Source organism: Nerophis ophidion, linkage group LG04, assembly GCF_033978795.1.
Source record: "Nerophis ophidion isolate RoL-2023_Sa linkage group LG04, RoL_Noph_v1.0, whole genome shotgun sequence".
NCBI classification, from domain to species: Eukaryota; Metazoa; Chordata; class Actinopteri; order Syngnathiformes; family Syngnathidae; genus Nerophis; species Nerophis ophidion.
In genome coordinates, this window is record NC_084614.1 from 18,880,436 (window position 1) to 18,901,596 (window position 21,161).

Consider the following 21,161-nt stretch of genomic DNA (forward strand, 5'->3'; position numbering starts at 1 on the left):
ATGAATGCCATCCATCCATTTCCTACCGCTTATTCCTTTTGGGGTCATGGGGGACGCTGGTGCCTATCTCAGCTACAACCTGGCGGAAGTTGGGGTACACCCTGGACAAGTCGCCACCTCATTCCAGGGCCAGCACCGATAGACAGACAACATTCACACTCACATTCACACTTTAGGGCCAATTTAGTGTTGCCAATCAACCTATCCCCAGGTGCATGTCTTTGGTCAAAGACCTTCAATAAATGGCCTATTTTAAAACTTTGTTCATATATAAGGCGCACCGCATTATAAGGAGCATAGAATAGATGCTACTGTAGAGGCTGGGCTCACGTTATGCATCCTTTAGATGGAGCTGCGCTAAAGAGAGTATCAACAAAACAGTCAGATAGGTCAGTCAAACTTTATTAATAGATTACAAACCAGCATTCTGACAACTCTGTTCACTCCCAAAATGAATAAACAGCTGTTTTATTATTTTCCCCGATTCAATAGACACGTAAAAAACAGTCTATTGTTTCGGTAAATCAAACGTTAGTGCAATCACAATATAGTAACACTCCAAATAGTGCAAAGCAATAATATATCAATAACTCAACGTTGCTCAAACGATAATGTCACACAACACAACACACAAAATAAACATGTAAAGCTCACTTTTTTAAGTTATTCCTCATCCACGAATCCCTCAAATTCTTCTTCCGTGTTCGAATCAAACAGTTGGGCAAATACGGCATCCTACATGCCCGGCTCCGTTTCGTCGAAGTCGTCATTAAACGAGTCAGTGTCGTTGCTGTTAATGTTAAATTCTCTCGCTGCTGCTCTATTTCCGTGTTCTACTGTGTGACTGATCGCCTTGAGTTGAAACTCTGCACAGAACCGGCACGCCTCCCGCAGTCATACATCCCAGCACGGGGGAAAATAAGGTTGGCGGCTGCTTACCGTAGTTGTGAGACCTGTTGTGGCATGTTTAATTCGGACACTAAAGAAGAATTTGAGGGATTCGTGGACGAGGAATAACTTAATAAAGTGAGCTTTACATGTTTATTTTGTGTGTTGTGTGACATTAATGTTTAAGCAACGTTGAGTTATTGATATATTGTTATTGCTTTGCACTATTTCGAGATGTCGTTAGTGGAGTCAGTGTCGCTGCTGTTGTCTAGCAGTTCAGTGACAATTCCTGCTTTCCTGAAATCATGTCTCTCAATAGGAGCCATTTTGGGTTCTTTACATGAACACACAAATGGAAGTGAAAACGGCACACTTGGCGCAGTCATATATCCCAGCATGCACCGCACGCTTCTTCTCCCACGGGGGAAAATGAAGTCAGCGTGTGCTTACCGTAGTTGTGAGACCTGTTGTGGCTCAATATTGGTCCATATATTAGGCGCACCAGATTATAAGACGCACTGTCAGCTTTTGAGAAAATTGGAGGTTTTTAGGTGCGCTTTATAGTGCGGAAAATACAGTAATTTGGCTATTAGCTGGCCTGTACCATGTTTAGCCTCGTCCTCCAGTTATAATGATACATGATGATACTTTAGATCAGGATCAGGGGTGTCAAACTCAAATACAGAGTGGGCCAAAATTTAAAAGCTGAACAAAGCCGCGGGCCAAATTGAACAAATGAACCTTTTAATAGGACCTAAACAAGTTTTGCAATGAATATTGAACAAGCAAAGCTTATGTTACTTTATAGTGACATGCAAAATTGAGTTTCAAATAATAATAATAATAATTAAAAAATATCAATGGCATATCAAATAAAATTTGAATAAAAATGTAATGCCTCTTTTCTATTTGCAGCCCTTTGAGGTAAGTATCAAAATGAACTTTTCCAAAGGCTAATAATACATTTGAAAATAAAATAACAATAATGGATGAATCAAACATTCAAGTAGCCAGAGAAAGTGCAAGAATAAAAACGTTAATTATTGCTCAGTTTGCTAAACTGATTTGCTTTAACACCGAATATAAAACAAGCAGCGCTTATATAACTTAACAGTGCAAAATCAACTTTTAAAAAACAAACGAAAGAATATCAATGGCATATTAAATAAAATGAAAATTTAAAAAATGGTGGTAGCGGGGGATGTATATTGTAGCGTCCCGGAAGAGTTAGTGCTGCAAGGGATTCAGGGTATTTGTTCTTTTGTGTTTATGTTGCGAATGTTCTCCCGAAATGTGTTTGTCATTCTTGTTTGGTGTGGGCTCACAGTGTGGCGCATATTTGTAACTGTGTTAAAGTTGTTTACACGGCCACCTTCAGTATGGGTGTTGACCAAGTATGCATGCATTCATTGCGGTGCGTAAAAGCCGCATATATTATGTGACTGTGCTGGCACGCTGTTTGTAGGGAGGAAAAGAGGACATGACGACAGGTTGTAGAGTACGATAAAGGCAGGGTCCTCAATATTGTTGTCCGGGTGGAAATCGGGAGAAATTCGGGAGAATGGTTGCCCCCGGGAGATTTTCGAGAGGGGCACTGAAATTCGGGAGTCTTCTGGGAAAATCGGGAGGGTTGGCAAGTAAGAGTATTAGCGGTGAACGATGTGTTTCAGCGGCACCACTGCTGTATAATACCGGCGGGCCAGCTCTAATGTTAATTTGATATTGCCTTTAGGGCCAAATTAAAATACACGGCGGGGCAAATTTCGCCCGCGGGCCAGAGTTTGATACCCATGCTTTAGATAGTAAACAAATCAGTTTATTTTCCATAATGGAGGTGATTATTAGCGTAGTGGAGCGGCTACACACTGTGTATGGAAATAGATAATTAGTTGCGAGTTGCTTGTCAGGCAGTAGGGGTGCACAAAAAATATCAATCCACATTTAAAACAAATTATATATGTAAACTTAAAAAAAAAAAAAAGTTTTTAGGTCATCTCAATGCAATCAGAAGAAGCTTTTTGAGGGTAAACTTTTTTGAAAAAGTTTCATTAAAATTATTTTATCAAATAATCGATTTGAATCGTGTTGGATCGAGAATCGGTTATAAATCGAGTCATCACCCCAAGAATCATAATTGAATCGAATTGTTAAGTACCCAAAGATTCACTTCCCTATCAGCGTTTGTGATCGACATTTCCCAAAAATCGGCCGAGACTGATCAAATGGCACATCACAAACGACAATTCCATTTTTGTTCAATTATGACTTTTTCTAAAATAGCCTTAGTAATGGATTTACAGGTATATTCTGGTAAAGATCATTCCCATTAGATTCCAACTTTATTCTTGTGAAATGTGTCATCAAGACTTGACCCATTTGCCAAGCTTCCTAAAACTGTTCATCCAGTCCCTCTGATGTCCTTGAATTCCAACTGATTGCTGTGCCTTGTGTTCCCTGCAGGAAGCCCACCATGTCGTCAGTCAGAGAGCACAGAACCATCAGAGACCCCCGGTGCAGACGAGCACAATAACGGCCTCAGGAAAAAGTCAGTAAACGAGGGCGCCGCGGCGTCTCTGCGCTCTCAGGGAGTCCCCGCAAATGAACGGACGCATCCCGCCGGGCCAGTGCAGGACGATGCGTTAAGTAAAACATCAGAGGCTGATGACGAGGCGTCTGAGGCCACGTCGAAGGAAACTCAGGGCAGTGATAGCCAAGAAACCAGCAAAGAGGAGAGTGTTAACCGGACAGATGATGCTCAGGACACTGTCAACTCTTTAACAGCAAAAGGTGACTCCAATAATTTAGACTTTGACCTTTCCAGTGACAGCGACAGCGAGTCTGTAAGAGACAAGACTGTGGCGGACGGCAACAGTGGCGTCAGCCAAGCAAAGACGTCTGAGCACGAAGGAACCTCACAAGATATCCAAGAGGAGACTAAAGATAAAGCTCAAAGCGAGTCACAAACAAATTCTGATGTTCTTCTCCCCGAGCTTGGGAACGGCTGCTCAGACAGGAGGGAACCGGAAACCGAGTCGCAGAATAGCGAACAATCTGGGGTGACCATGGGGGAGGAGCTCCTGGACCAGAGCATGGAGGACGAGGAGGACGAGGAAGCCGACCACGACCAGGACGATCACCTCATCTACCTGGAGGAAGTGCTGGAGAGGATCCACACAGAGTACTACGCCCGCTATGAGTCCTTCCTGAAGAAGGAGGCGCCTGACACGCCGGATATTCGCAAGATTGTTCCTGAGCTAAAGAGCAAGACCTTAGAAGGCACCACCTTGGTATTCAGTGGCTTGTATCCAACCAACTACACGTTTGAGAGGACTCGGGAGTACTACCACACCAAGGCACTGGGAGCAAAGATCTGCAAGAATCTGGTTCTTAATTCCCAGGAACCCAATGTAACAACGCATCTCATTGCAGCAAAATCTGGTAAGTAAATATCTACAAAATACTCTCGCTAAATATCTATTTAGCGAAAATGCTATGAAGATGGAGGTGCTTTAGTAGGAAATGGTTAATAAAAATGTATTTAATTTGTGTTGTATAAAGCAACTTTAATATTGGATTTGATTTTAGTTAATTTAAAGAGGACAACACATATCAGAGTTTCCCGCAGCGCTTTGTTTTTAAGGCAGCCGCCTTAACAACAAAGAGCCACTTCCTAAACTAAAGTCTTAACAAGCTGCTCCGTTTAGTTCTGCCTCTGGCTCTGTCAGTACGTCTCTGCAGCACCCAGCATTGTCCCACCCACAGAACCATCTGATTGGTTACACGCAGAGCATGTAACATCCAATCAGCAGTGCGTATTCAGAGCGCATGTAGTCAGTGCTCCTTCGGTGGAGTGAGCAGAAAGGTAAGCATAATGCAGCGGACTCTCCCCAAATTATAATCAACACTTACAAGTCTACTACTAGTAACATCACTATGAGCCCGTTGACGTTTGAGAAACATAAGCTGCAGCTCAGCTCGCTCGCATTCCTTGAGGTGAAGGCTAATTAGCATTTAGCGTAACGTTAGCTGACTGTGCAGTGTGCCTGCCTGCATGCATGTGTGCGTGTGTGTGTCTGTCTGAGCGAAAGACAAGCATTATTGACCTACAATTAACAACTAAGTTATTTCACTTGACCTTTTTCTGTGTTGATTGAGCTGTGTTGAAGCAGCAAAAAAGGACATTTATGTTAAATGAAGAGTTTGTGTCTCTGATAGTTGATACAATAATGTAACAGCATCATAAAGCATACATGAATCCATGGTGTTCAGGGATGAGTAGTCTCTCCTATTGCACCATTTTTTTTCAGCTATAGTTACATCAATCATTAGTAATGTAGCTGCTTAGTTTTGAATGGCAGGGTCCCTGCTATCAGATGTTGATAAAAATATAACATTTACATAATAAAAATCAACTACAAGCTTCCCAAATGCTGTAATAAAACAAACATGATGAGTTGAGCATATGTCAGCATGTGGCCCCACTTTTAACTCTCTTTTTTTAAGACGCTTATTGCAATCGCTTACTTACAGTAAGTCATTAATTTGACTTTGTAAATCATTGTTTTTGTATCTCATGTAGCTAGGACTGTTTTGTTTTTACTTTACGGGAAAAAAATATATATACATACATACAGGCTTCTTCACGTGACAAAGCCGGCCTACGTCACCACAGTCTGTAGTCCTTTGCCCCTCAAAGTAGAATATTGCAAATTTGCAGGCACAGAAGCAGAGGTTCAGAACCTTCCTATCCCTTTTTAAAAGTATCACAGTTGTACCATTATTTACGAGCACATAACGAGCTCGTATTTTAAATCACCCCATTGAAATGAATGGAAATCAATTATATTTTTGCTTGGCGCTCCTAAAATACCGATATTTTACCATGATGTAATATGTCTTTGGAAGAAACCCAACAAACTTTTAGATAAGAAATATTGATTGAAAAACATTACAATAGCATGTATTACAAACAACTCCAGTAGTTTTATTTGGGAGCAGACCTTTGTAGGGGTCTCCAACAGGCTGCTTCTCCGTCGTTAGGGATCGATACCGCAATAACAAATGCCAACAAAAAAATGGACTCAAAAAATGCTGAAGCATAAGTTAAGTAAGGCTCCACTTTTTGAAAATGTGCTAGTCTAATGCTCATAGACATTGGCTTTGTTATTGACATTCTACTGATTAGCATTAGCGATTTTACATGGCGATTTCAACACCTCCAAATTTGTTAAACATAAAAGTGCCTAATAAATACAATATTTAGAGTATTAACACGTTGTAGGGCGCAGCAGATAGCAAATACTGAACTGAAAACCCAGGACACAGTCGGCTTGTAACTTCAGTTATTCTCGCTACTTAAAGCATAAAAAAGCCCAGAAACAGCTCGTACCTCAAACTACTCATAAATTGTGGTTTCTACTCTAAATAAAAAAAAAAAAAATCCTTAAAATGTCTTAGAACCTATTTCACACCTACCAATTAAATGAAGGGCCTGTTTTTGTGGTTTTTGTCCCAAATTTCCCTTCAGTGGATTCAGCCAGCTGAGACGTGCTCATTGAGGTGGAAGTGATGGAAGGTTCTCTTTCAGCTTAGTGATGCTGGAGTGATCGAAGGCTTGTTTTCATGTTCAGCTTTACTGGCATATTGGCAGTAACGTATGACCGAGCCCTGTCGAAAACTTGATAAAGAATTCCTATATACAGGTAATGGATAATTGAGTTTATTTCAAAAGAGAACGTTAGTAAAATGCGTTTTTACTCTTGGCTCGGAAACAGCGAGGAAACATTTCAAAAAGGCTGTTATATGCCACCAATTTAATTTGCTTTGCAAGCAAACGCAGGAAGTGGCGACGGTTGCCTTGGGAGCCTCACTTGGCAATCACTCACATTGTTAAGAAGAAGACTGGGAAGTGGGTATGGGGGGAGGAACACAAAGGAAAACAGGACATTGCAAAGTTTACTTAATTTGGAATGAACCCAAAAATCTCTTGGGTGTGTTGTCAGCAGAGAAGCACAAAGCGGTGATTGGACAGGTAGTCATCCAGAATCTGCGTTCTCTTGCCAATTAGCTCCACAAAGTTAGTTTTATTTTTTTCCCCCTACAACTTCTTGAAATACTCTCAGAGAAGTAATTTGTGCACAAGAGCAGGGTTCTCCCCTACCTTTTGTGTGTGTTAAACCTGCAGTGTTTTTAAAAATGATGTCTTTAATTGTGTATAGAAGCAAATTAATCTCGCCATTCATATTGACCTCACATGCTTCTTTACCTTAAAGGCCTACTGAAATTAGATTTTCTTATTAAAACGGGGATAGCAGGTCCATTCTATGTGTCATATTTGATCATTTCACGATATTGCCATATATTTTCTGAAAGGATTTAGTAGAGAACATCGACGATAAAGTTCGCAACTTTTGGTGCTGATAAAAAAGCCTTGCCTTTACCGGAAGTCGCAGACGATGACATCACAAGGGTGAGGGCTCCTCACGTCCTCACATTGTTTATAATGGGAGCTTCCAGCAGCAAGAGCTATTTGGACCAAGAAAACGACAATTTCCCCATTTAATTTGAGCGAGGATGAAAGATTTGTGGATGATGATATTGATAGCGAAGGACTAGGAAAAAAAAAATTATATATATATATAAAAAAGGCGATTGTATTGGGACAGATTCAGATGTTTTTAGACACATTTACTAGGATAATTCTGGGAAATCCCCTTATCTTTCTATTATGTTGCTAGTGTTTTAGTGACATTAAATAGTACCTAATAGTTGGAGGGGTGTGTCCACGGGTGTCTTGAGGCCAGTCTCTGAGGGAAGTCGACGTCAGCTGCATGGACGGTGCAAGCTCAGCTGATCTCCGGTAAGAGGCGACTTTTTACCACAATTTTCTCACCGAAACCTGCCGGTTGACAAGTGGTCGGGAACCATGTTCGCTTGACCGCTCTGATCCATAGTAAAGCTTCACCTCCGGGAATTGTAAACAAGCAGTACATGACCACCGGATCGGACCGGACCCCCTCCACAAGGGAGAGTGGGACATAGGACAAAAAGAAAAGAAACGGCAGATCAACTGGTCTAAAAAGGGAGTCTATTTAAAGGCTAGAGTATACAAATGAGTTTTAAGGTGAGACTTAAATGCTTCTACTGAGGTGGCATCTCGAACTGTTACCGGGAGGGCATTCCAGAGTACTGGAGCCCGAAATGAAAACGCTCTATAGCTTGCAGACTTTTTTTGGGCTTTAGGAATCACTAATGAGCCGGAGTCCTTTGAACGCAGATTTCGTGCCGGGACATATGGTACAATACAATCGGCAAGATAGGAGGCAGCTAGACCGTGTAGTATTTTATACGTTAGTAGTAAAACCTTAAAGTCACATCTTACGTGCACAGGAAGCCAGTGCAGGTGAGCCAGTACAGGCGTAATGTGATCAAACTTTCTTGTTCTTGTCAAAAGTCTAGCAGTCGCATTTTGTACCAACTGTAATCTTTTAATGCTAGACATGGGGAGACCCGAAAATAATACGTTACAGTAATCGAGGCGAGACGTAACAAACGCCTGGATAATGATTTCAGCGTCTTTAGTGGACAGAATGGAGCAGATTTTAGCGATATTACGGAGATGAAAGAAGGCCGTTTTAGTAACTCTTTTAATGTGTGACTCAAACGAGAGAGTTGTGTCGAAGATAATACCCAGATTTTTTACCGTGCCGCCTTGTTTAATTGTTTGGTTGTCAAATGTTAGAGTTGTATTATTAAATAGAGGTCGGTGTCTAGCAGGACCGATAATCAGCATTTCCGTTTTTTTGGCGTTGAGTTGCAAAAAGTTAGCGGACATCCATTGTTTAATTTCATTAAGACACGCCTCCAGCTGACTACAATCCGGCGTGTTGGTCAGCTTTAGGGGCATGTAGAGTTGGGTGTCATCAGCATAACAGTGAAAGCTAACATCGTATTTGCGTATGATGTCACCTAGCGGCACCATGTAGATGCTGAAGAGTGCAGGGCCAAGGACCGAACCCTGGGGAACTCCACACGTTACCTTAACGTAGTCCGAGGTCACATTGTTATGGGAGACGCACTGCATCCTATCAGTAAGATAAGAGTTAAACCAAGACAGGGCTAAGTCTGACATACCAATTCGTGTTTTGATAAGTTCTAATAAAATGTTATGATCGACGGTATCGAAAGCAGCGCTAAGATCGAGGAGCAGCAACATAGATGACGCATCAGAATCCATCGTTAGCAATAGATCATTAGTCATTTTTGCGAGGGCTGTCACCGTAGAGTGATTTGCCCTGAAACCGGATTGAAAGGTTTTGCATAGATTAATAGACGCTAATTGTTCATTTAACTGCTCCGCAACAATTTTTTCGAGGGTTTTTGAAATAAAGGGAAGGTGAGACACCGGTCAGTAGTTTACCATGAGGTCAGGATCGAGGTTAGGTCTTTTAAGAAGAGGATGAATAACCGCTTTTTTGAATGCTAGGGGAACAGTGCCCGAGGAAAGTGATAAGTTTATAATATTTAGCACTGATGGACCTAATAATACAAAGAGCTCCTTGATAAGTTTCCCAGGAAGAGGGTCAAGTAAACATGTTGTTTGTTTTATTCCAATTACACGTTGTAACAATTACTCTAATGTTATTTCCTCAAAACGAGGACAATTTGTCAAGTGTGGGGCAGAAGCGTTGCTACCAAAAGTAGTATTACTGCTAATATGTAGCATCATTTAAAAAGTCACCTGCTAACAACTGTTTAATAAATACAGTTTTGGTCAATTGACTTAGTTGTGATTTCCTTCTTTGCATAAAAGTTTAAAATGAGTATCAATTCAGTATGAAGAAGGTTTTAATGTAGACACACAAAATAATCATACTGCTGTGATTATATGTATCATGTGTTTATTCAAGGCAAAATATCGAGATATATATCTTGTATCGCGATATGGCCCAAAAATATCGAGATATTATAAAAAGGCCATATCGCCCAGCCCTGATTGGTATGACCATTACTGACTCTGGCTGTAAAGACTCGGTATTGGACCAATAACCAACAGTGTAGTAGTATCTGTTGGGCTCGGTTGTGATCCCAAAACGCGGAAGTCAGCAGGAGAACAGCTTCCAGGTAAAAATATATTACATGTAGGCGTCGGCGAAACGCAAAAACTCTCGTGCAGGCAAGCGCATGCAAACAAAAACCTGAGAGCACGAAGACATAAAATAGCTAAACAACAATTACCAGGAAAAACTGACGGTTTAGCATGAGACAAACCATAGTAGTCAATAATTCAGAAACTACAAATGCGTGAAACTGATTGCAAATAATAAACAGGTCTTCACAACAACGCTCTGAGGCAGGGGTCGAGTCACTGTCCACTAACACATACAAAACTGGAAGTCAGCCAAAACCAAAATCACCAAAAACTATTCCCGAGCGCAGCCACCGCTGCTGCTCACTGCTCCTCTCACCTCCCAGGGTTGTGGAAAAAGGAGTGTGTGTGTGTGACTATCAGCGGTACTTTAACGTTAAAACAAGAGCGACAGATTGGAACTGTAAGACCAAACATAGGGAAAGGCCAATAAATTCAAAATAGAACACGAGCTGTCATGACAGATCCTGACAGTATCGTCTAAAACTATCCCAAAAAACAGAAGAATGCATATTTGTATTATATTTCAACAGAAGTGTAGATACAACCATGTTAGAACGGAAAGTAACCAGCAAGTAATTTAGCAAGTGGAATAATAATACGACTGGAAATTATGCAATATGTTACCACACATGTCAACAGCCAAATTAGGAGCCTTTTAGCCTGTTTTAAAATGCTTCTAATATCAATTTCATTCCAAATATTATATCATATTTGCAGGAGGCTGCAATACATATCGCAACATAGATTTCTGTACTTATCGCACATCCCTAATAAGAAGAGTAAATGCTCTAATCATATATATTAAAGTATGACGTTTTCTTATCACGGTTATTGTGACCAAAATTATCACGGTTATCATTATCGCGGTATTTTTAAAATAGTTTAAAATTTTCAAAAAGTCCTTATGCTCAAATCTTTTAACCAAGTTGGATTTAACAAAACACACATTCAAAATGGTTTTCTTTGTAGAAGAAACATTATTGTAGATAAAAACGCTGTTTCAAGTACCTCGAATACAAATTTTATGTGCAAATAAAAGTAACACAGACATTATAAACAAAATAATATGGCAGGAAAAAATAATAACATAAATACATTAAATAAATGTGACAATTTTGCAGGATGGCACTAGACATAAAAACAAATGTAAAAAAATTGCAAAGTGGATCCTGATGGCAATAAGATGTAACTGCAATTTTTGTCCATACAGATAAAAATAGTGTTCATGTTGTTTTTATCAATATTGAAATTACTATTATTGATTATGTGAGATTTAACAGTTTGGGTGGGGTGTGAACGCGACCCCATCGTGTAATTTGTAATGTCTAATAAAAAGGCTATAAATGTTTCCCCTATATATAAAGACAAATGTTTTTTTGTTCAATGATATTATCAACGTGTAATCTTTTTCTCATTTTCTATCTCTATTTTTACATTTGGATGGATGTATTTTTGTTGAAGTTATGTACATATATGTAACATGTAGATGCTGTATTGGCACAGATCCATTAAGAGTTTGAGCAGAAATATGTTGTATAGGAATTAACTATACACAAAAAAACATGATTAAAATGCTATGTCACATGAATGTTTTTTTAAATTAATAGCTTTGAAATTAAAAAAACACAAGTAGTGTAAAAAAAAAAAAGTCTAATAAACAAGCTTTGTTTTTCTCCAACTCCACCAAGATTGGCCAACAAAAGTAGAGTGATATCTCTCACATCGAATACACAATCTTCCCAGTCTGCGTTCAATTAGATGAGATGACAAAACATTTAGATAGTATTTATGTTATTTGAACACTGATAAAGGTTGCAGTTAAATGAAGGACAAGTGAGTATCCCAGTGAATAAACTAAACACTTTATGAACAAATTGTGGCAACAACTCAATGTTCCCGAAACATCGCCTGCTGCATGTTTACTCACATCACTAACTCTCAGTCACAGCAGGACGCTGTATTGAGAAAATGAATACATCAACTAGTTTTCTCCTTCGCTGTATATTTTTAGTGTGGGACAAGTGAGTCAGTCTCCCTTATTGTCCACACCTGTTGCCATCTAAAAACAGCAGTGCACTCTTAAACGCACGCCGAGACTCCACGGAAATGAAGCGAGATAAACCAAGCGCTCGGCTCTGTTTACTCCGAGAGGAAATCTCTGTAGCAAAATTGGTGTAGTTGTGTTCCTCCATAGAATTTCAAGCTAAACGACGATAGTGCGCATGCACCAGAGCTGCTGTGACTCCGTTTCCAGGAAGTAGGCGGTATTGCCTAAAACTAGGGGTGTAACGGTACGTGTATTTGTATTGAACCGTTTCGGTACGGGGGTTCCGGTTCGGTGCGGAGGAGTACCGAACGAGTTCCACTCGAACATATGAAGTAGCCGTCTATGCTAAAGTCTTAACAAGCTGCTCCGCTCCGTTCTGCCTCTGTCTCCTACACAGCACCCTGCATTGTCCCTCCCACACAACCATCTGATTGGTTACAACCGTAGCGGTAACAAGCCAATCAGCAGTGCGTATTCAGAGCGCATGTCGTCAGCACTTCAGCGTCAAGCAGATAGGTCTTTAGCAGGGGAGCAACGGACTCTCCCCAAATTATACTAAACACTTCCAAGTCAACTACTTTCTAAACATCACTATGATCCCGTTGATCTTCTAGAAACAAATTAAAGTTCAGCTCACAGTCCTGGTTTGAGGTGAAGGCTCGTTAGCTTTTAGTGTAACGTTAGCTCATTTTGCGGTGTGTACTTGTGTGTGTGCGTGTGTGCGTGTGTGTGTGTGTGTGTGTGCGTTTGTGTTACGGACAGTGTTGATTGAGGTGTGTTGAAGCAGCAAAAAAGGACATTATATTAAATGAAGAGTTTCTGTCTCTGATAGTGTATATAATAATGTAAGTGCATCATAAAGCCTACATGAACTCCATGGTGTTCAGGGATGAATAGTCTCTCCTATTGCTATTGTACTACTTTTTCAGCTATAGTTAGGATAATCATTAGTAATGTAGCTGCCTGGTTTTGAACGGCAGGGTCCCTGCTATCACATGTTGATACAAATATAAAATTTACATAATAAAAATCAACTACAGGCTTCCCCAATGCTGTAATAAATTAAGCATGATGAGTTGACTTGAAACTGTTTCATGTTGCACTTTTTATATGTAGAAGAAAGGTTGTCATTTTATTTCATCTAAGCAACAACTTGAGGCAGTTTAATGTGGATTAACGTGGGCAGAATTATAGTCTTCCCAATGTTAAAAGGATCATGCCATTGTTTACAAATTTGGTAAATAAATAACCAAAAAAATTGTATTTTGTTGTTTTCTTACTGTACCGAAAATGAACCGAACCATGACCTCTAAACCGAGGTACGTACCGAACCAACATTTTTGTGTACCGTTACGCCCCTACCTAAAACGCATTAATAAATGACTGTTTTTCGGTAATTATAAATTGAAAAGGTATCACTAACCGTCTGGAATTTTACAGCGGTTTATCAATACATCGTATATCATTACATCACTATTGTATCTTAACTTCAACTGGTGAGAGGACGGGGCATGAATTTTAAACCAGCATTAATCATTAGATATGTCCGGGGGGTGTTATATTGTAGCGTCCCGGAAGAGTTAGTGCTGCAAGGGGTTCTGGGTATTTGTTCTGTTGTGTTTATTTTGTGTTATGGTGCGGATGTTCTCCGGAAATGTGTTTGTCCCTCTTGTTTGGTGTGGGTTCACAGTTTGGCGCATATTTGTAACAGTGTTAAAGTTGTTTATACGGCCATCCTTAGTGTGACCTGTATGGCTGTTGACCAAGTATGCATTGCATTCACTTGTGTGTGTGAAAAGCCGTAGATATTATGTGACTGGGCCGGCACGCAAAGACAGTGCCTTTAGGGTTTATTGGCACTCTTCTCCCTACGTGTACCACTCCGTACAGCGGCGTTTTAAAAAAGTCATAAATTATACTTTTTGAAACCAATACGGATAATTTCCGATATTACATTTTAAAGCATTTATCGGCCGATAATATCGGCAGTCCGATATTATCGGACATCTCTTTTAATCATAAAGAGGGTTTTACTTCCCCAAAAAAACCCCAAATTGTTATATTCTCCTGAGAACCAGTGTATTCTGCTGTGGACATTTTGTTTTTGGTCTGTTTTTTGTGTCAGTGTTTCAAATTTAGGGGAAGAATGTAGCCCTGTTATGCACAACACAAATGTTGTCAGGGGGATACGTAACAAGCTGTGCCACGATATCAGACATCATTACGTTTCATCCGAGCACTACTCTGGGGATTTGCCCAATGAAGACATGCCTTTTGGATGCAGAGCGTTGACAGCAAAGTGAAAGGACAGCGATTGCAGAAGACTAATCGTCCTTGTTATCTTTATCAGCCTATCAACCTGGCAATTATTTTCTCCTCTCTCTTCCAAAAAAAAAAGGATCATTGATCCAGGTTTGTTTAGTGGTTTTGATTGGGCAGGTCAAAACTGTCACCCCTTATGACCTTTTTTTTTTTTTAATCTTTGTCAACCAGGCACGGAGAAGGTCCGTCAGGCGTTGGGGTGCCAGCATCTCCACGTGGTTAACCCTGATTGGCTGTGGAGTTGCCTGGAGCGCTGGGAGAGGGTGGAGGAGTCGCTCTTCCCTCTAAAAGAGGACTACTCCAAGCAGACACGGTACGGTAAAGATCGAAATAACCAGAGTTGATTCATGACTCAATAGAGAGCAGACATTCACCAATGCTGATCTGTAATACCAGATGGTGAAATCAACCCCATTTTAATTGTTTTAATTATTAAATTAGTTGTAAATTGACCGCTTAGTTTATAGTCCAGGAGCGTAGGTAAAAAATAATCACTACTCACACTTAAGGATGGGCCAATTATGGATTTGTCTCCAATAAATTGATTATGACACACTGTTGATTGATTTCATCTTGAAGCAGCTGAAACAAATTAGAGTAATAACATAATCTCTTATTGCATGATGCATTTTTTTTTTCTGGTTTGCACTTGCATGACGAGTGTCAATGTTCCAATGGCTTTAAACATTTAAAAAATAAGTTGTAACAGCTGAGTATTTTCAATAGGACGAAGCGGTTTTTCAAATTAAGGCTATATTCACACGAGGTCCATTACGATTTTTTTGCAAACACGGTGACGTCTTTTCTCTGATGCGTTCCGTTCACATTAGACCAGGGTCTCAAACATGCGGCCCGCGGGCCAATTGCGGCCCGCAAGACGTTATTTTGCGGCCCCCACCTTGATATGAAAGTTTAAAAGCCTACTGAAATGAGATTTTCTTATTTAAACGGGGATAACAGGTCCATTCTATGTGTCATACTTGATCATTTCGCGATATTGCCATATTTTTGCTGAAAGGATTTAGTAGAGAACATGGACGATAAATTTCGCAACTTTTGGTGCTGATAAAAAAGCCTCTCCTTTACCGGAAGTAACAGACGATGACGTCACAAGGGTGAGGGCTCCTCACGTCCTCACATTGTTTTTAATGGGAGCCTCCAGCAGCAAGAGCTATTCGGACCGAGAAAACAACAATTCCCCCATTAATTTCAGCGAGGATGAAAGATTCGTTGATGATGATATTGATAGCGAAGTGGTCCGGTACCTTCCGAAGGACTGAGCGACAATACATAACTGTGGTGCACTGGACCCTAGTGCTGATACTCCAACAGAGAGTCGCTGGGCGAATGGGACGTGTAACACGTTAGTCGTGATGTTAGCCCGTTCGGGGCTAATTGTGCTACCGTAACTGTAAACTCCACGGCGAGCCCTCCCACCCCCCACTCCCTGCGGCTCCAGACCGATACAATTTTTGTTATTTGGCTCCAAAATGGCTCTTTCAACGTTCTGGGTTGCCTACCCCTGCGTTAGTGGAAAAGTGGCAAATGAGTGAAAGTGACGGAGACGTTGCCATGGAGACGAGGGTTTTCTTACATGCCTGGCCGCAGTCAGTCACACCGCGACACCTCTCCCGTCCAAAGGCAAAACCCAGTAACTCAATTTTGGTCAAAACTGAGCTGATAATAATTTTGGAGTTCCTAGGTGATATGTTTTACATTAGCGTATGCGATATTGTAATTTGTTCCGTAAGTAAGCTGTTACGCCTCCCTAGGGAGGTGTTTAGGGCACGTCCAACCGGTAGGAGGCCACGGGGAAGACCCAGGACACGTTGGGAAGACTATGTCTCCCGGCTGGCCTGGGAACGCCTCGGGATCCCCCGGGAAGAGCTAGACGAAGTGGCTGGGGAGAGGGAAGTCTGGGTTTCCCTGCTTAGGCTGTTGCCCCCGCGACCCGACCTCGGATAAGCGGAAGATGATGGATGGATGGATGGTAAGCTGTTACGCGCATGGCAGGACCTAGCAACTACCACATAACCGCGTAGATATAACAGAAAAACATAGTATCTCAAGGGACCAATCGGAGCTTCTTTGTCAGTCGCCTTATTGTCTTTAATGAGACATTTGCACGAATGGGGGCCGACGGTCAACCTGATTATGTGATATTATGGCACGAGGGGATATTTGGAAGATTGGCCCAGGACGTTGCAAGCACCTTCATTAAATGTATTGTTCTTGATTCTTCCCCTTGCATACTATTTTGGGCAGATAACTGTGGAGGTCAAAATAAAAACTGGACGCTGTACACGGCTTTTGCCCAATGTGCAAACGCAGAATGGGGCCCACCCGAGATTGTGATAAAATATCTGGAGAAAGGGCACACGTTCATGAGAGCAGATTCAATCCATGGCTTAATCGGCAAGAAAATGAATGCTCAGGAAAACATCTATACGTTTGATGACTTTGTAGATCTTTGTAAGACAGCATCAAGATAGATTGGTTTTCCTTTGTTTTCTCAAAATCCGTGAGTTACTAGGTTTTGCCTTTGTACGGGAGACCTGTCCGTCAGTAATAACAGTCCCCGATAACGGGATGAATTCAATCTGTTAGTTGTTTTTTTTATTGTGTAATTTGCATTGCCTCACACGATGAACACTACATATATTTCTATATGGCGCCGGATAACTCTCTAAAGCCGTCACTTTTTTGCGCTCGCTATCACAGTACTATTATCCACGGAGCGCCGTGTTGCTGTAGGGAGGAAAAGCGGAACGACACATATTGCGGAAATAACATTATTCTCCGTGCGTCGCCTAAATATATTCCACAACCCCAAACATGCATTTTTCAAAGCCTGCAGTGAAGAGAAAGGTTAGTGATGAGCAAAGACAATTCCAGGAAAAGTGGGAGATGCAATATTTCTTTGTTGAGCACAGGGGCACGCACCCTAACGTGTCGTATTTGCACAGAGAAAGGTGCGGTGCACAAGGAATACAATTTGAAACGTCATTATACAAATAGATATGCTGAGGACTATGCAAATACCAGGGAAATGAGAGCCTGAACCGGGTTGAAAATTTTAAAACCAGTCTACTGAGGCAACAAGACTTCTTCAACAAAGCAACTGAAAAGAGCGATCAAGGCAGTCAAAGCTGGTTAAATAGTGAGTGAGATGGTTGCTAGGGTGGGAAAGCCATTCAAAGAAGGTGAATTCATTTAAAAATGCTGGTTAGATTTTTTTAAAGAAATATTTTCTTGCGGCCCAGTCTCACCCAGTTTCTGCATCCAGTGGGCCCCAGGTAAATTGAGTTTGAGACCCCTGCATTAGACCAACAGACCTCATAACAACATAAAGTGGCAAGAAATATGTCACTATTGAATTTAGCTAAATATGTTCTGGACCAAACATCACTCCATATTCTCTACTGCTCGCCACTGTTGTGTTACCATATCTTAGTTGTTGTGCAAATATATGGGGAAATAAGTACAAAAGTAGACTTATACACATAGCATGTTACAAAAAATAAAGATCAGTCAGTATAATACATAATGAGTGATTCATACAGTGATTACAAATACATTAGATGCAGCCACCGCAGTTGATTGATTGAAACTTTTATTAGTAGATTGCACAGTACAGTACATATTCCGTACAATTGACCACTAAATGGTAACACCCGAATAAGTTTTTCAACTTGTTTAAGTCGGGGTCCACTAAACGGGAATATAGCATGATTCTATCAGTTGGCATCCTAATGACAGCAGACATTATACAGTAAGTGCCCACGTTGATCAGTTCATGGTTCAAATATATACTATCAGCATAATAAAGTCATCACACAAGTAAATCATCAGGGTATATACATTGAATTATTTACATTATTTACAATCCCGGGGGTGGAATGCGGAGGGGGTTGGGGCGAGGGCGTTAGGTTAGGTTGCTATCAGCATGCTTCAGTCAACAATTTTATCATCTGAGAAATGGACATTGTAACAGTGTAGGTCTCACTTCGTAGGATATGTACAGCGAGCGGTGAACATAGTGAGCTCAGAAAGCATAAGAACAAGTACTGTATATACATTTGATTATTTATATTTGATTACCGTATTTTTCTGAGTATAAGACGCTCCGGCTGAAAATGCATAATAAAGAAGGAAAAAAACATATATAAGTCGCACTGGAGTATAAGTCGCATTTTTGGGGGAAATGTTTCTGATAAAACCCAACACCAAGAATAGACATTTGAAGGGCAATTTAAAATAAAGAATAGTGAACAACAGGCTGAATAAGTGTACGTTATTTGAGGCATAAATAACCAACTGAGAAGGTGCCTGGTATGTTAACGTAACATATTATGGTAAGAGTCATTCAAATAACTATAACATATAGAACATGCTATATGTTTACCAAACAATCTCTGTCATACCTAATCGCTAAATCCCATGAAATCTTATTCGTCTAGTCCCTTACGTGAATGAGCTAAATAATATTATTTGATATTTTTCGGTAATGTGTTAATAATTTCACAAAGAAGTCGCTCCTGAGTATAGGTCGCACCTCTGGCCAAACTATGAAAAAAACTGTGATTTATAGTCCGAAAAATACGGTATTTACAATCTGGGGAGGTGGGATGTGGTGGGGGCAGGGGGTTAGGCTCAGTGTTAATTTTGTTGCCGAAAAATTTTCGTCATAGTTATCGTCAACAACCTTTTTTTTCTGACTAAAACGAGACAATAACTAAATAAAAAATAATTTACGTGGAATAAGACGATGACGAGGTGTATTGACATATTCGTCAACGAATAAAAACGAGACGAAAATGTCTGCCAGAGACAAGATCCAATCGGAACTCATTTTGTTAGGAAGAGGCGGGAGGAGTTGGTAAGAGAACCAATCACAGCGACCGGGTAAGGAAGTTCCGTAAACGCAGTTTGCGTTTGAAACTGACCCGGGAAAGCGCTGCAGAAGACAACATGTCAACGCCGGGGAGGAAGAGGAGAGAGGACATATGGGGAAATTTTATATTTGAGGTCAAAGATAACAAGACGCAGTGTAAGAAATGCAGCGCGAGGATTACGGGGAAAAACACAACAAACTTGAAGCGACATTTACAGTCCAATCACCCCGAAATCCACACACAGGTAAGCATTTTCCACAACATACAACTCACTCCACGTTATCCCGTTTATTACACGGCTTACTCGTGAAATACTAAATTTGAGACATGATTTTCATCAAAATACGACTTGTATCGGTGATTTTTCCGCTGTTTTGCTTTGACTTTCAGAAATTGAAGGGAAAGTTTACAAGTTACCCTTTAGTCGACTATATCTACTGTAGTTTTCGTGGACTATAATCTTATGATATTTCGTCAACTAAAACTAGACTAAAACTAAAACAATTTAAATAACTAAATTATGACTAAAACTAAATTACATTTTAGTCAAAAGACTATGACTAAAACTAAATCAAATTTCGCTGTCAAAATGAACACTGGTTAGGCTAGGGTTGTAGTTGCCTGGAGGTGTTTTTTTAGTGCGATTTTGAACGGGGGTAGAGATGAACTTTCTTTTTACACCTGAGTGTATTCCATATCTATGTGGCATAGAAAGTTGAAAAACTTCACAGAAAAGTCATCATTTCTCTGCAATTGTTGGTCCAAAGCTTATGAAGTTTTTGGCAAAATGAAGAAATAAGTTATTTTTTCTGTCGTTGTGTGTATTTATTTTTTTTTACAGTTTTTTACAGCGCCGTCAGGTGCCTGTTAGAGTGCCTGCTGCTCACTAAACACTGCAAAAATGTAGCAGCAGATTGGGTCAAATACAGCCGGAAAATTCATGTCTCACAAAATAAAATCATGTTTTATTGTAAGATTAATGAGCTGGGGTATGTTTAGGGCATATTTTTTTTATACACGACTTTGCTCCGAGCCAAATCCGTGTATGGCAGTGGTTCATAACCTTGTTGGAGGTACCAAACCCCACCAGTTTCATATACGCATTCACCGAACCCTTCTTTGAAGAAAAATAAAATGTTATTTTTTTCAAATTCAAGACAAATTTATATGTTTTTGGTCACACTTTAGTATGGGGAACATATTCCTTAGTAACAAAGACTTAATTGAGAGTTATTTGGACACTAGGGGAAGATACCGGTATTCTAAGTAATAAAGACTTAATTTTGAGTTATTTGGTTATGGTTAGGGTCAGGGTTAAAGGGTTAGGGTTATAATAAGGCCATGCAGAATAAGGCATTAATAAGTACTTAATAATGACTAGTTAAGAGCCAATATGTTACTAATTTGCATGTTAACTAATTAATGGTGAATGTGTTTCCCATATTAAAGTGTTACCATGTTTTTTTTTTTACATGAACATCACCTTGTTCAAACAACAGAACCAACTCACAACAAAATACACACCGGCAAATCAGTCAGCTGTTGCCGTATCCGTAATACGCCGATAGGGAGAAGTTTGTATTCACACGATGAGTCGGGTGTGTTTTGACCTCCGCCGAACCCCTGAGGCCAACTCACCGAACCCCTAGGGTTCGATCGAACCCAGGTTAAGAACCACTGGTGTATGGAGAGAGTATGGACAACTCGGTTTCATATTTTGTCCTAAACATGGCGCCCTGTAGTCACATGAGGGTCTTTTGACCAGTTAGAGAGAGTTTTGCCCGACAATCTCTTAAATGATTGATCAAAAGCCCCTCACCTGACTACAAGGCGCCATGTTTAGGATCAACTGTGAAAT

The 21,161-nt window shown here is 40.4% G+C and overlaps 1 protein-coding gene across 5 annotated transcripts in view; it reads left to right on the forward strand.

The window, feature by feature from the left end:
- Positions 1 to 21,161, forward strand: part of ctdp1 (CTD (carboxy-terminal domain, RNA polymerase II, polypeptide A) phosphatase, subunit 1) — a 161,678-nt gene that overhangs the window by 30,323 nt on the left and 110,194 nt on the right. For all 5 annotated transcript variants that reach the window (XR_009806414.1, XM_061897356.1, XM_061897353.1 and 2 more), the window contains exons 8-9: positions 3,349 to 4,326; positions 14,580 to 14,721. Coding sequence is in view for 4 of the 5 variants with exons in the window: in XM_061897356.1 (XP_061753340.1) it covers positions 3,349 to 4,326; positions 14,580 to 14,721 (1,120 nt within the window). In the remaining variant the exon portion in view is untranslated. The remainder of the gene's footprint in view (positions 1 to 3,348; positions 4,327 to 14,579; positions 14,722 to 21,161) is intronic.